We start from the raw sequence: 15,702 nt of genomic DNA on the forward strand, positions 1-15,702 counted from the left end.
ATTAACTTTAAATTAATGTCCTTGTCCCATTTAAAATGCTCATTTTATTTAAATACTCATTTTATTTATTTAAGCTGGCTTATTAATCAAGCTTTACTAACCAGGAGTAGAGGAATTCTACAAAAATTCCTGAAATATTACTCGTTATGCTTTTATAGCTTGAATTTAGCTAATTACATCAAATATGTAGTACGTTACCAAATAAAGTAGTTTCATTAAAGTTTAATTAGAGCTTTTTTCCATTATTGATTTAGTACCCTCTTGTAATGTTACGTTGGTAGCCAAGTGACTTCAGCACCATTGAAATGAGAGCTACAGTTTTAGCCCCAGGGTTTGTTTTTGTTTCTTTTTGTATTAACAGAATTGCAGTAATACAAAGTCTCATACAAAAATATTATTTATGATGTCTGTTTTTTCCAGTTTTCAAATCTATCTGTCACCAAGTCTCTGGGCATGCGTATGCAAGAGCAATATGAAATTTCATATTAAAGACATTAATTAACTACTGTAGACATAATGAGACAGGAATGTAAAAATATCCTTCCCAGCACCCTCCGGCAAAAGCCTAAATGTGTTGATGAGCTGACATGATAAATGGGTAGACAGATTGGAATTGAAAGGAGTTTGTATGCTTTTTAAAGCCTGTGTCCTTAAAGCATGAAACTTAGTGATATCTCTTCCCTTTTGCTTGGTTTCTAGGCTGCAGTTGTTGTAGTATTCAACTTCGCCATGGTTCTGCTAATTTTTCCTGCTATTCTGAGCATGGACCTGTACCGTCGGGAGGACAGGAGATTGGATATATTCTGCTGCTTTACAAGGTGAGGCTATCTGGTAGGGTTACCATCAAACATGGTAATACATGGAGCTTAGTCTCTCCTCTTTTGTGTGCATAGCTCTCATTGTACTAAGTAGAGTTTTGCCTGCAGAAGAACTGCAGGATCAGGCCTATAGTAAAATGTTGTCATCATGGTTTCACTGCAGGCAAGTAAAACAACTGTCCTGTCTTGGTTTTCTGGTTGACAGATGGTAAACAATAAGGTGGCACTTTCTGCCTTGCACACTGAGCCACTACATTCATTTTATCTTTTGGGGACTAGTTTTCCACTATCAAAAATGTATGAAAGGATAGTTCCTTGATCCTCCACCTCTTACTCATCTACTTAAAACCAGCCACAGTTGGGTTGGGTTTGTTTCTGGGGGGAGGTGTTTAACTTTAGTATAAAGAGTTATCTCTTGCTGTGTTTTCAAGGTAGTAGGAATGACAAATTCAGAGAACTGATTGCAAACCACGGGTATGAGGTAAAGTTATTGCTCATAAAAGGGTAATAACTTTATACCTAGTTTCTGCCCAGCTTAATTTGCATGTGTAGGCAGTCTGTGGCTTGGAGACCATAGCTGCTGCAATCTCCAAGCTGCTGGGGAGCATAGCACACCCCCAAGACTGAAAGATCACAGCAGCTACAGCTTCCCAGCTGTGGGAGTGCAGGGGTGCTCCAAGCAGCATCTGGGAGATCACGGGTACTGTGATCTCCCACCTCTGGGGTACCCATGCAACTGGCAGACTGCAGCAGCGCCCCATGACTACTGGGGCTGAGCCCCACAGCTGTTGGGGCTCTTGGTCTCAGCTGCACCACAGGCACAGGGATTTCCCCTTACCGTATGGGGGTGTTAGTTGCTCATGGTCCCCATGGCTGAGAACCCCATCAGGAAAGGGGGTGCCCAGCCATGGGAGCATGCTTCTTGCTGATGCAGGGGAAGCCCAGGATCAGGATCCCCCTACACCAGCAATAAGGCATGATTGGATCTAATGTGCAATCACATCTCCTGCCAGGCACATGTGGCAGGAGGTGTGATTGTGGGATTGCGTATTAGATTCAACTGCACCTTTACCTGCATGTTTAGAGGGGGCCTAAGAACAACAAAACATCTCAGAAGTAGTCATGGGGCGCTGCTGCAGTCTGCCAGTTGCATGGGTACCCCAGAGGTGGGAGATCACAGTACCCGTGATCTCCCAGATGCTGCTTGGAGCACCCCTGCACTCCCACAGCTGGGAAGCTGTAGCTGCTGTGATCTTTCAGTCTTGGGGGTGTGCTATGCTCCCCAGCAGCTTGGAGATTGCAGCAGCTATGGTCTCCAAGCCACAGACTGCCTACACATGCAAAGAAAAAGCTTGCCTCTGATAATTTGAGGTCCATTGTTGTTTTCTCAAACAAGATATCCACTGTGTTCCTGTATGTATGAAGCTAAATACTTTGAGGGATTTCATCTCTTCATGTTGCTCTCCCTTCTTGGGAATTAATCCTCACTTATGTTTACTTCATTTTTCAAACATGCAGTCAGTATATGGCAAGTAGTTTCAAACTGCTTCCAATTTACTGTGGTTTTCCCAAAGGCACAAGATCTTATCCAGAAGGCCCAAATATTATTTAACAGTTGACTGATTCAAAATTATAACTTCAATAATTCTAAGAAAAGAATTCAGTTCTTTGTATGTTTATGTTTCAGTATCCTAAATAGTATAACATTTAGCATGGCTATAACAGGTGCAAACCCAAATCCATGTTGTGTATGCAGCTTGTGTAACTACATGTCTATTGACCTGATTTGCATGTGTAATTAATTATTTGCGTGAGCAATGCTAGTTTCTTCATGTAAAAGTTGGTTTTGTGGCTATTAGTGTGTTCCATAGATACAATAGACACATTTTTTCAGCCACATTGAAAAATAGTTTCCTTAAAGGGCAAAAAAAAATCTTCATCTGACTATTTTACATAACTAAAGTGAAAACAAATCCAATATTAGTAGCAGTAGTCTCAGATGAAAACAGATTACACTGTCTAGTCTGATTAAAATGAGAATGTATCTGAATGTCAATGAGTGTCTTTTCTTTTTTCTTTCAGTCCATGTGCTAGTAGAGTGATTCAGATTGAGCCTCAAGCATATGCAGATAACAATGACAATGCTCGCTACAGCCCACCGCCACCCTACAGCAGGCACAGTTTTGCACAAGAAACTCAGATTACAATGCAGTCCACAGTGCAGTTACGCACAGAATATGACCCTCATACACAGGTGTACTATACCACAGCAGAGCCTCGCTCAGAAATATCTGTGCAACCAGTCACGGTAACACAGGATAACCTCAGCTGCCAGAGCCCAGAAAGCACAAGCTCAACGAGGGATTTGCTTTCCCAATTCTCAGAATCTAACATGCATTGTCTGGAGCCACCCTGTACTAAATGGACACTCTCATCTTTTGCTGAAAAGCACTATGCTCCCTTCCTGCTAAAACCAAAAGCCAAGGTAACTTATGAGCTGAAAAAAACTGATCTGTTTTTCAAAATTACTCATTTCTTCCTTGCCTAAGAGTAAAAGAATTTGGTAAATTGCAGTTGTCCAAAAGAAAAAAAGTGCATTTTATTTGAAATGCTGATTCTTAAATATCTTGTAGATATTTTCAGGCTTGAAGTTCTTTACCATTCCTCTACAGTTTCTATGACAGTATTCTTACACAGATTATGAGTGGAGGGTTCGCTTGCATTCTGTAACTTAACTTGGTTTCACTGTTCACAAACTTATTACTAGATTTCTGACTTTACTTCTCTTTAAAGCTAGGAGTATTATTCAATTCCCATTGACTACAATAGAAATTAGATTGGGCCCATAGTGTGGATCAGTGCATAGCATTAAAAGAATAATGCTATGGAAGTTAATACCAGAATAGTTCCTGTAGTGTGGGCTATGGCTGTAAGTAGTGTCAGTTGTTTGGAAATGTAGAACTAACTGAATTTCTATTTTCTACTGCAGATTGTGGTTATTTTCCTTTTTCTGGGTTTACTTGGACTCAGTCTTTACGGAACTACCAGAGTGAAAGATGGATTGGACCTCACAGACATCGTACCACGAGAAACCCGGGAATATGACTTTATTGCCGCACAGTTCAAGTACTTCTCTTTCTACAACATGTATATAGTGACCCAGAAAGCAGACTATCCCAATACCCAGCACTTACTTTATGAACTTCATAAAAGTTTCAGCAACGTGACATATGTTTTGTTGGAAGAAAACAAGCAGCTTCCAAAAATGTGGTTGCATTACTTTCGAGACTGGCTGCAAGGTAAGAAAGAAGTTGAATGGCTAGTAAAGATTTTCTGTGTCTAAATTTTTTAAGAACAGTAGTTAAGATCTCTGTATTAAGTAAGGGCCTCCTGTTAAGTGTGCTGTGACCACTGCAGATAAGCATTGTCCTTGTGTTTCTTTGTCAGTCTTTTGTTCCCTGTTACATACTTAAATTATTAGCTCTTTGGGAAAGCATCTTTTTGTTCTGATTTTGTCCAGGGCTTTAGAACACTGCAGTGCCGAGCTATAACTAGAGCTCCAAAGTGGTAAGGCAATACAGATAAATAATAAAGGATTATTAGGATTAGGATTATTATAGTAATTCATTCTGAAGCAAACAATTAGTATTTAAAATAGTAACATTTTCACAAGTTTAATATTTCTTAGGTCTGAGTAAACAAATTCAGCCTAGAAATGCCTCTGACTCCTCTCCATCTTTCAGTTGGAAGGACTTTTAAGAAGTATTTACCAACTGAAAAATAAATTGCACTGACTTGCCAAGACTGCAGAGTTCACAGATAGCTAATGTAGTAAATGATTCTTGAAAGTCATGCACCTAAATGCCTTCTGAAAATATGGCGGGCAGAATGAGGGAAGTGGGACATTACAGGACTGATTCTGTAAAATGGTCAAGTTCTAGCTATGCTTTATTCCTTGATATATCAGGCTGAGAGGACCCATTAGTTGTTATTTAAAACTATAATTTGTCTGAAAGGCCTAGATCTACCCATTGGTCTTGCTTGCGTTTTGCTTGCAATATTTTGCTCAAAAACTTATTTAATCGCAAGAGAGAAGGCAACAGATTTGAATATACATTTCCAGTACATTCAGAGACTTCAACAATTTGGCATTTAGTTGAAACACGTTTCTCTCACGATATTGCTTTTTACATAAAGCAGTTTTGAGGTAACAGTGGGGAAAAATACAGACAGTTGAAGGATGTGTCTTCCTCTCCCTGCAAATCCCCTTTTTTTTTGTTTGTTTCCCAGTGACAGACAGGCAAATAGCTCGCTGTACAAGACAAGGAGATCTGGCATGAGCTGCCAATAGTGAGCTTCAGGGAAGGTTGTTTATTGTGAAAATTATTTGCCTGTCTGCAAGCATTAGTGCTGAGGCTCAGCATGCAGTGTTATTGGTAAGCTTGTGAAGATGGTAGCTCTAGATCTGTCTTGCTGTTGGCAGCATGTGGTAAATCTCTTCATAGTGTATCACTAGAGTTGCAGGCTTTGTTACTTATATAAACTGAGATCCTGGCACCTTTCAGAGACTACTTTCATTCTTCCATTCCTATCCCCACAGGCACTTACATGCCATCCTTCTATCTTCTTTTATTTCAGGGACGAAAAATACTATTTTCTTTCTCAATCACAATTTTTATATATTTAAATGTATCATGAGGATTTTTGGTGGACTGTAAATTACAGTGATCCTGAAATTCTCTAGAAATGATAGGCAATTAACAATGGTTCCTTAGGCATTCTTTCAGATGTTTGTTAGTTGTGTCAGTGTACCAGTTCAATAAGAAGAAACTGGTGCTGGTATTTTTTGTCCATGTCAGCAGCACTGTAATGGGGATAACCCATCCAAGTCAAAAAGCTTCAAAATGGATTTGGGACTCTGGAGGGAGGATCCAGATTTCTTCTAAAAGCTTTAGAATAAAGGGGAGGGGGAATAAAAGACTGGCGTTTTTTTGCACATTTTACATAAGCATACTGTGAACACAATTGTATGCTTAATTTGCAAACACCAGTTGGGTAATTTGCATGCAAATGGATAATTCTCATTATTTGCATGTCTAGTTATCACTCTTTCTTTATATGATTTTCTTTTGATAATAGTCTGAAAGGTCTGCTTATAAATATTGTCTGTCTGGCATGGTGCCTTGTATGCTCATTTTACCAAGGAAAGCCATCGCTATTGTAATTTAGAAGTTAATCTGTGTTTGGTGGTCCTTCCTTCTCTCCCACATCCTTCTTGAACAGCCCTCCTTTTAACTCCCCAAATCATCTTTTAAATTCCTCCTTATGATAATAAAAACCCTTGCACTTAACTCCCTCACTACAAGCATTACCCTGACATTAGCTTTCTTGTAACATTATGGTGTTTCAGAAAAGGCTTGTATGGAATAACACTGTATGCAGGAAGGAGAGATTAGTATTTTTCCACTTTCTAAGTTATGTTTTACCCGCTCTGTTCCCCCCAACAAATAGAGCTTTCTTACTGGGTGCTTTGAAGTTCCTTAGTGATGATAGACTATCTGGTGTTAAGTAGTTGCCCCCTATTTCTGGCCAGGTGCTGAGGAACTGTATTTGGCAGGCTTGTTTCATTGCTTTGTTCTGAACCTGTTGACTCTGTGAGTTGGTATGATTATATAGGACTACATGGGAGGTGGTTTTCCAGGGGGAGGGGAAAGAGTTTGTAAATGTGAATGAGCACTCAGGCCCTAGGGCTGTGTCACTCAGGCCATGTTTTCTCTTCCAGCACTCTTATCTCTTTACAGCTGTAGCTAACCTATCAGATCTGTAATTATGGTTTTGATTACAGACTCACAGTGCAGCTGTGAGGTGGGTCGGTGCCTTTTTTTTTTCCCTCCCTCTGCTTTTTCCTTTCCTTCCCTGGACATGCGGTTTGTCATCTGTTCTCACAGAGCCTCCTTGTACTGGGCTGTGGCTTCCTGTTCTTAAATCTGATCCAAATTTGTGCTGTGAGGTATTTCCCCCCACAAAGGGTGGCAAAGAGGAAAATAACAGTTGCGAGTGAATAGGTGTTGGCTGTGATCTTTACACGTGCTGGCAGCAGATCCCACGACTTGTATTAGCTACACAAGTTGAACAGATGGAACAAATTGACAAAATCGTGTTCACTCACGCTGTGCTCAAGAAGCAGCTGAGTTGCTTTTTGAAGCTAAAAGTTGGAGTGTGGTTTTTTTCCCTCGTAGTGGAATTTCTAGTCATATCATAGAGCCTATTGCTTTAGCCCTCCCCAGTAGCACAAGAGTCAATGAGAGTGGTGTGTATCTTCCTTCCTCGCTTTGATATACCTGGCCAGCATCTTGGAGAGGGAGGGGAGCATGGGGCATGAATTTCTTTCTAGACAGACTACATTTCTTTCTGATTTAACTGCACTGCTGTCAAGGGATAAACTTGGTCCCTTCTGTTTTGGCACTGTTCACTGTTGGGTAAAACTGCAGCAGTATTTAGGGGGTGAGGCAGTAGCAAACAGTGGAGGTAATAAATATGATGGGATTTTGAATATATTAATTGAAAACCTATGGTTCATTAATATAGACACCTGGGAATGCCCCCTGTTTTGGGGGTACAAACTGAGTGATAGTTTCTGATCTAATTCGGTCCCCTGTGCACAGCTGCTCTGGCCCAGGAGAAGCCCTGACAAGGAATTGTGGCTCAGAGTCATAATTCCTTCCCTGCTCTCCCCTTTCTCCTGGGAGGAAGCAGATTACTGCAGCTTTCTTGTAGGCACAGGTTACAGCTCCCCTTTGCTAGCTGAACTTTGCTGGTCAGCACAGGGTTGAACCAGTCTTTCTCCCCACCCCACACCTGTAGCCAGCTTGCTGTGTCCCCACATTCCAGCTACAATGTAAAAGGCCATAGTCCAGACCTACATATTAAAAATGGCAGTTACTTTTGTTTCCTTCAACCGTACGTTTAAAAGTTTCGTTTGTTATTTACATGTTTCATCTTTCCCACTCTTCCCCAATTCTCTTTAGGACTTCAGGATGCATTTGACAGTGACTGGGAAACTGGGAAAATCACATATAACAATTATAAAAATGGATCTGACGATGCTGTTCTGGCTTACAAACTTCTGGTGCAAACAGGCAACCGAGATAAACCCATTGATGTCAGTCAGGTAGTGTCCCAGATGTCACAGTGACCATACAGATTTATATGGAAATGCACAAACTGGTGGGATTAGCTGGAGAAATGGAGACTATTCTGTTGGTTTCTTGAATGTCTTGATGGGTTGACATGGCTAAGCCTGCAGTCTCACTTGAGTATCCCCTCTGACTTCACTAGGCCTACTTATGGAAATAATGGCTGCAAGGCATGTATTCTGTTACATTAAAAATTAATCCTTCCAAATGTCAATGAAGTCCTGGGTGCGGTATATTAAATGTTTCTTATGTTTTTTCATAGACATAAAATCTATGTTCTGTTCTCATTGAACTCAATGGAAGCTTCATCCTTGTATTCAAAAGTGTGGTTGAGCTTCCTCAAACTTCATTCTCCCCCAGCTTAACACCACTTTACTTCACTAACCCCACTTACTCCTTGAGCTGTGAGTAGGAAATATAGGTTTGACCCCTTTTCTTGGTCCCCCTTAGAAGTAGATTCCCACTTACTTAATTTATTCCCAACAATTTGTATTGAAAAATAGATTTTAGGAGGGGGTTTTTTAAAGGGGAGGTAATGGATACAATAGAATTAGAGAAATTGCATACAGTATAATATTTGTGTACTATCATTACTAAACATAATGATGTACTAGAATTAGGAATGTCAGCTGGTTAAGCTGCCTGAATAAAACACATCAGAACTCCTTTTTTATCATAATCATAAAATACAGCTGCATTTACAGTTTTTTACGATGATCACATTTGGAAGACAGAACACTGGTTTGACTCTTGGTATCAAAATTAGATTTTAAAACTATTAAGAAAAATATTGTAGTCAAATGGCTTCTCTTCTCTCAGAAGTATAGTCAAGCCTCTGTGCTTTCGGGCAAAAAATAGTCACTCTAATGATCTTTCCGGCAGCTCTGTTTATTGTCTGCCTTTTTTTGCTGGCATTAAAGGTGACAGATTTACGGAGTACATTGTTCAAAGTTACTATGGTGTGTAAAACACAGTGCCGTATGGCAACATGTAGCACACTATCAGGTCTGACAGAAGCCTGAGCTAGGAATTAAGCAGAGGATGGAGATGCCCAAGTAGTTTTGTTTGGTGGTATTTCCAGGTACACCATGGAATAAATGTGATTGGACCATGGCTGCTGATATAATTTCCTGTGCCTGGGAGGGAGAAAAGTGTGGTGCACCCACAGGGGCTGTGAGCTGTACTGTGCAATTCCAAAGACAGCTTGAAGACATACAGTTGTTGCATATCCTGTGGATTAATTGAATCCAGATCCTTGGAATTCAACTTTCTTTTTTTTTTTTTTTTAACTGCTGTCACTGTTGTTTTTCATTTCATTAAAAAGACCTGAAACTGGAGTCAGGCCAGAATTTAAAATAAACAAAACAAAAAAATACAAAATGCTTTTCATCCAGAAAGTCCTCGGGCATGGCTTTTGCTGTGCAACATTTGGCTATGAACCCTGGAAATACACTGCCACTGCTACCCTGCAGATACATTTGCCCACAATGACCCAAGCAACACAGTGCATTCATCTGCCTTCTTGGCGTTGGGCATTTTCTGAATACATAGGTCATAGGAGGCAAGTGTTAGCAAAATTTATACAGATGTTGTTTTATTTTTATAGCTCTCCTCCATTTACTGGGTGGCATTTCCTTCAGTGTTAACAACAGAGGTTAACTGCACACAGACGTGTATAGGGACTCTTGCCAGGTTTTTTTTTTTCCTTCTTAAAATATTTTTGCTCCAACTTGGTCGTTTTTCCCCCTTGGCTGTAGACAGTCTTTCAGAATTCATGTTTAATTGGTTCAGTCTATTCTGGAACCATCTGCTAGGTTAGTGTTTGTAATAAATATCATATCTTGTTCACAAAATAAATACAACACTTCTGTAGTGATTTTCTTTTTTTGATATTTAGATGTTTTGCACTCATTTCCAAACAATAGTTTTTCTGTTCAGTCACTTCATGTGCAGTCACATACTGTATGTCCACACGCATTGCATCTTCCTGTCATCTTTTGTTTTAAGCTGTGCATAAAAAAGTGCTGAAAAAATTATATTCTGAAAAGCTTCTAATCTTTTCATTTTGCAGTTGACTAAACAGCGTCTGGTGGATGCAGATGGGATCATTAACCCAAATGCTTTCTACATCTACCTGACAGCCTGGGTTAGCAATGACCCCGTGGCCTATGCTGCCTCACAAGCCAACATCCGGCCTCACCGTCCAGAATGGGTCCATGACAAAGCAGACTATATGCCAGAAACAAGGCTGAGAAGTAAGTAAAATTTCATCTTAATGTCCTACAGTTTATGTAAGTGCCTCACTCCTTCCTTCAAGGCTCAGTAACACTCTAGTTAGTTGATACTGTACAGGTCCTGGAAGCATAAACAGAACAATATATTGTGTTACCTTAAAACCTCAGCAGACGGATATAGCATCGTGTGGTACTGCTGCAGGGCTTTATCATCTTGAAAAATTCATTCTATATAATAGTTTGTATCTAAGCTCTGAAACTTACAGTAGACAATTTTGAATATTGCTCGTTAATTTTATAAGTTAAGGAAGCCTTGTTGTAAGGTAGGGTTTGTAGGGTATTCTGCCTTTGCTATTCCTGTGTTTCATCACAGAGAATTAAATCATGTTTATCCTAAATTTGCCAAGTTAGCATGGAAGGAATTTTTGGCAAGTTAGGTCATTCATATAAGTCATCAACACCTGTATTATGCTAGAGATGTTTGGGTAGTGCAGAGATGTGTGGAAGAGCGTGTTCTTCTTCCTTTTTACCTACCCCCCATTCACCACTTTCCATTCTGAATTGGTATTCCTGAGTTGTTCTGCTTTGCTTTTACATTGGATTTATTTGGTAGATCTCTAGTTGGGTAATGAGGGATAGAGGTGAAAGGAGAGTTTGGTTCTCTTGGAAATGTGATTGGATAACAAGCTAGTTGTGCTTCACCATATCCGAACCCTAGAGCTCTGTGGCAGCCAGCCAAGTCTTGTCTTAATGAAAATTTATAGTTGAGATTATAATAAGGCAAATCATGTTTAGCAAGTCAATTGAATGACCCTGCAGGGTCTGGAACACACAGCAGCAATAACAAAATGCTTGTTGTGGAAGCCTTTTTTTCTTTCTTCTTTTTTTTTTTGGTATTACAGTAGTCTTAGCATTGCATTAAAAAAAAAGCACGGAAAATCTAAGTTCGTCAGATTATTAAAGGATAAAAAGTTATGTATTTCCTCAGTAAACCAGTACTTGTATGTTTTTACCTTTCTTCGTGGATAATGTAACAAATACATTTCCCGACTGACTTTCAGACTGTTCAACTGAAATACGAAAAACTAGCAGGCCTCATTCACTACTACATTGTAGTTTGATCATGCCGCTCCACTAATCTAAAAGAGAATACTTGATTTTCATAGACCTACACCAGCATAACAACTAGAGTATGGAGTTTTACTCCAAACTATTTTGCTTTAAACAAAATGTTTAAGATATGGGGGAACTTTTTGGGAAGGCTGCTCTTTTATTCGTTTTGCATTATATACAGAAAACTGTATATAATGCATTTCAGTGATGTGTTATAGAAATACATATGCATTTGCTTGTAAATAATATCAAGCTGATCTTGATACACACAATCATTCTATTAGGTTGCATGGTAAAACATGTCCTGCTCCTATGCTATGATGGTTTTTAAGAACATCCACTTGTCACAAAGCTTCTGGGTTTAAACTTGCCTCAAATTTAACTTATTTTAGATTTTGCTGTAGAGAACAAAGTGCTTTCATCATGTTTACTTCTTTCAAATTTTTCTTCTTACAAAATCTGCATTGAAACATTATTATTTTTGTCCTAGTTCCAGCAGCTGAGCCCATTGAATATTCTCAGTTTCCTTTCTACCTCAATGGATTGCGTGAAACTTCTGACTTTGTGGAAGCTATTGAGAAAGTGAGAGCTATCTGTAATAACTACACCAGCCTGGGGATCTCCAGCTACCCAAACGGATACCCATTTCTTTTTTGGGAACAGTACATTGGGCTTCGCCACTGGCTTCTCTTGTCCATTAGTGTGGTTTTGGCTTGCACATTTCTGGTGTGTGCCCTCTTCCTCCTAAACCCCTGGACAGCTGGGATCATTGTAAGTTTATTATAAGGGTCTTTGTTGAAGTCAAATTCCTTTCAGCATAGCTCTTGCTGTAGTCGGAAAGGTTTTGTTTATGTCTGGGCCTCTGGTGGAGTATGTATATTGCATCATTCATGATATATTTATTCAAGTTGAGGGGGCAGGGTTCATGGCAAAAGTTGTAACCCTTAATAACCTTAATCTTTGGGCCATGCTCTTGTAGCTTTAAAGCTTTCTTATAAAGTTATCTAAACTTTTGCCCTTGCTCAGATACCCAGCAAGATGAGAAATAAACTACAAAGAGAAATAGGAACACTAAGTAGCTATTACAAGTTTTTCTTTTTTCTTTTTAATTTAACAAACAAAAATATTTTTGTGACCATTTCAGTGATTGTAGCTTGCCCATAAACAATAAATTCTTGTACTGATATGACCCTTAGAAAGATACGAGTAGTTAGGATGTTAGGAGAACAGTTGTACATCAACGTGCACTGAGCAAGGAGTGTAATTTTTCTATCCAAGAGAAAGAACAGTAAAATATTAATTGTATAAAATACTCCTTCATGTATTCTGCAAGGCACTGTTAGCCTTGGAGTAAACATTCATGTTAAATTGAAGGATGATGTTCCTGTGTTTAAATTCCATAAACTATTGTATAGCTTATAAAATGCCAGAGGTAGAAAAGCACAGAGCAGTTACTAGTTTTTGTAATGTATATTTGTACTCCAGGTATGTTAAAAGGTAAATGTTTAGTCTAGAATATTTTTCACAGCACTTAAGCAATTTATGTTATCATTCATGATTCATTAGCTTATAAAATCATTTATTGTAGTTCCTACATTTTTCTTGAAGAAGGGGGCTTTAGTCCTCGATCCCTTTTAAAAGCATATGTATTTTTTTCTCTTGACTCCAGAAACTTTTTAACTTATTCCACAGATTCCACCTATCATTTTTTTTACAAGGTAGATGAAAGAAAAATAAAAGCTTTCTTTTAGATTTAACTGTTTGCTTTGTCCATCCCAATCCCTCCACATTTCTTTAAAGCTAAGAGGCCCTCTGTAACCTGAAACTCATCAGCTGATTACAGCATTCACTTTCTTCCGGACTTTAAACTTACTCTAGAGTCATCTTCACTTACTCCATAAGTTGTACAAAAAGTGTTGCATCAAAGTTCATTTATTTTATGTTTAGCAAAATGAAAGCAGAAACATTATATTCTGAAGGGTGCAGACAGAGAAGAAGAATAAATTGTGTTTGAGATTGCATGGACAGTTGTAACCAATAGAACATCGAAGTTTGCTCTATCCATTGGCTCCTGGGGGAATAATTTAAACTGACTCTTGAGAGTCATTGCTATTGAATTAAATGAGATAAAACAAAACAGCTTGCCTTTGAGGGTGTGAGGAGGACTGCCATAAGGGATGTATTTTATATCCCTGTACTGTTTTGAATCATCCTCATTTCTCTAGAGTACAAGATGTTACTAACGGATGTTTGAAATCATGTAGGTGGTGGTGCTGGCTCTGATGACAGTGGAACTGTTTGGCATGATGGGTCTCATTGGAATAAAGCTGAGTGCAGTGCCTGTAGTTATCCTGATTGCCTCTGTTGGCATAGGTGTGGAATTCACGGTTCACGTTGCTTTGGTAAGTACAACACTTTTTAAAGCACACGTACTAAATATTCTGTTCACAATTTTTAAAAATACATCTTTAAAATTTTGCTCTGAAAAAAAAAAGCATTCAGAGGTATAAATAAGTGGTCTGATTTTTAAGAAGAAAAAGAAACAAGCTTGAACATTGCACAAGGGTTAGTGTGCAAGTCAAATTGTCCTGATAACTCCAACTGATTTGATATAATAATTAGCATCTATGAAGTCAGTGATGCATTAAATAAGAGGTATTATTTCATTTCAAGTCAACAGTGCCTTATTAAGTGTTTGACTATTACATTACAAATCTCAGATTAAAGTAACACTAAAGTATGTGGTAGGTATTTCTGTGATCCATATGAAAATTGTGGCTAAGCAGAGCTGTTAGGGTCTCGTGTGTCAGCTCAGATACTACCACTCTGTCTTAGGCCTCTGTTGTTGTCCCTAAGTAATGCTGAAGATCTTATAACAGTACACAGTTTGTGCCCTGTTATATCTAGATGCTGCCTGTTGTGTCAGCTAGGCTGCTGGAAAAGATTTTCAGCCATGTAAGTGGCAGTTGGGTATCTTGTTCCCATAGATTTATAATGGGAATTGGATTCTGGCTTTGAAAATCTCTCCCTGTTGGCATATTTCTTTCAAAACATATTGATTGATGATTAATGTAATGGACCCAATCCTACAGTTCTCCTGATAACTGAAAAGCAATGCAAAAAAATCAAGAGACAATCACCAGCATTTTCAAACTTAGATGTCAAAGTTTAGATACCTTAATTTACATTTAAGCACTTACATTAGTGACTTATTCCAAAGTGCTGATCAACTGCAGCTCTGAGATAAGCTAATGAAAGCTCTAGGACCTCAGCAGACCATTTATTTAAGTGACAAACTATGGAGGAAAATCTGTAGTTTTCAATATCCCAGTTTGAAAATCTTGGGCTTTTAGGTGACATTTGTCATGTCATGCTCAAGGGTCTATCTGGGCCCCCATTCTATACCCTATTTCCTACCACTTCTAACTTTGATAAAGTAAACAGTTTGTTTGCAAACTGCAATTCCTGAAAAGGCACATGAAATTATTTCTTTTCCTTGGGCAGAGTGTAAAATGAGTGTGTGTTCCTTAATGCTTCCTAGTATCTGATAAAGAGACGGTTCTTCACACTCCCAATCTAGGATCATTCTCAAACATTTATCAGGAGAAGATTTTAATATTTCTTGTCCATATGGAGTGGGGCCATATTAGAGAGACTTTAAGATCGGATGACTCTGGACAAGCCAGTTGCACTGCTTTGGGAAGGACCATGCCCTGTCTGTTACTATTTTCTACTTTTCAATAGTATCACTAAAGTCCAGTAGTATCAAAGAATTAAAGGAGAACACAAAACTAGAGGTTATTGAGTCTAGTCCCCTGCCATTTGAGGCAGCCTTGTGAGTAACCTTTAATCCAGAAGAGTCCACAGGAACATCCACTCCATATCTACCCAGATATCACAAGCCACAGCAAGGTCCCTAATATCTTCTAACAAATGTACAACATTTAATACAAAATATCAAAAGGCTCAAGAACTACAGTATGCCACAAGGATGACAGGAGAGACCAAAGGCAGTAACAAACAGAGAGAGGAAGTGGGTATGGACTAGATCAGTGTTTCTCAGCCCATGGGTCATGACCCAAAAGTGGGTCACAAGAATATATGAAAGGGTCACAAACAAACTTTAGAAATTGATCAACAAACTTTTAAAAATGGATTCTCCTTTAAAGGGGAAAAACATGGGAAACTGTGGCTTTTCCCTTGCAGGTTGGCAGCGTTCCAGCCTGCAAGGGGCTGCTTGGGGCTTCCCATACCCCACACCCCCACTCCCTGCCCCACACACTGTGGGTCTGGGACCTGGCGGTGGGGGAGCAGTGGGTCAGGAGTGAGGGGCATTGGGTA

General features: G+C 39.1%; 1 protein-coding gene across 2 annotated transcripts in view; it reads left to right on the forward strand.

The window, feature by feature from the left end:
- PTCH1 (patched 1) overlaps positions 1-15,702 on the forward strand; it is a 78,804-nt gene that overhangs the window by 50,022 nt on the left and 13,080 nt on the right. For both annotated transcript variants that reach the window (XM_090038605.1, XM_090038604.1), the window contains exons 13-19: positions 700-818; positions 2,901-3,303; positions 3,808-4,117; positions 7,847-7,989; positions 10,086-10,269; positions 11,852-12,132; positions 13,626-13,763. In XM_090038605.1, the coding sequence (XP_089894731.1) occupies positions 700-818; positions 2,901-3,303; positions 3,808-4,117; positions 7,847-7,989; positions 10,086-10,269; positions 11,852-12,132; positions 13,626-13,763 (1,578 nt within the window). The remainder of the gene's footprint in view (positions 1-699; positions 819-2,900; positions 3,304-3,807; positions 4,118-7,846; positions 7,990-10,085; positions 10,270-11,851; positions 12,133-13,625; positions 13,764-15,702) is intronic.

This window comes from Crocodylus siamensis, chromosome 3 (genome assembly GCF_052110815.1).
Source record: "Crocodylus siamensis isolate JL-2025a chromosome 3, ASM5211081v1, whole genome shotgun sequence".
Taxonomy (NCBI): domain Eukaryota; kingdom Metazoa; phylum Chordata; order Crocodylia; family Crocodylidae; genus Crocodylus; species Crocodylus siamensis.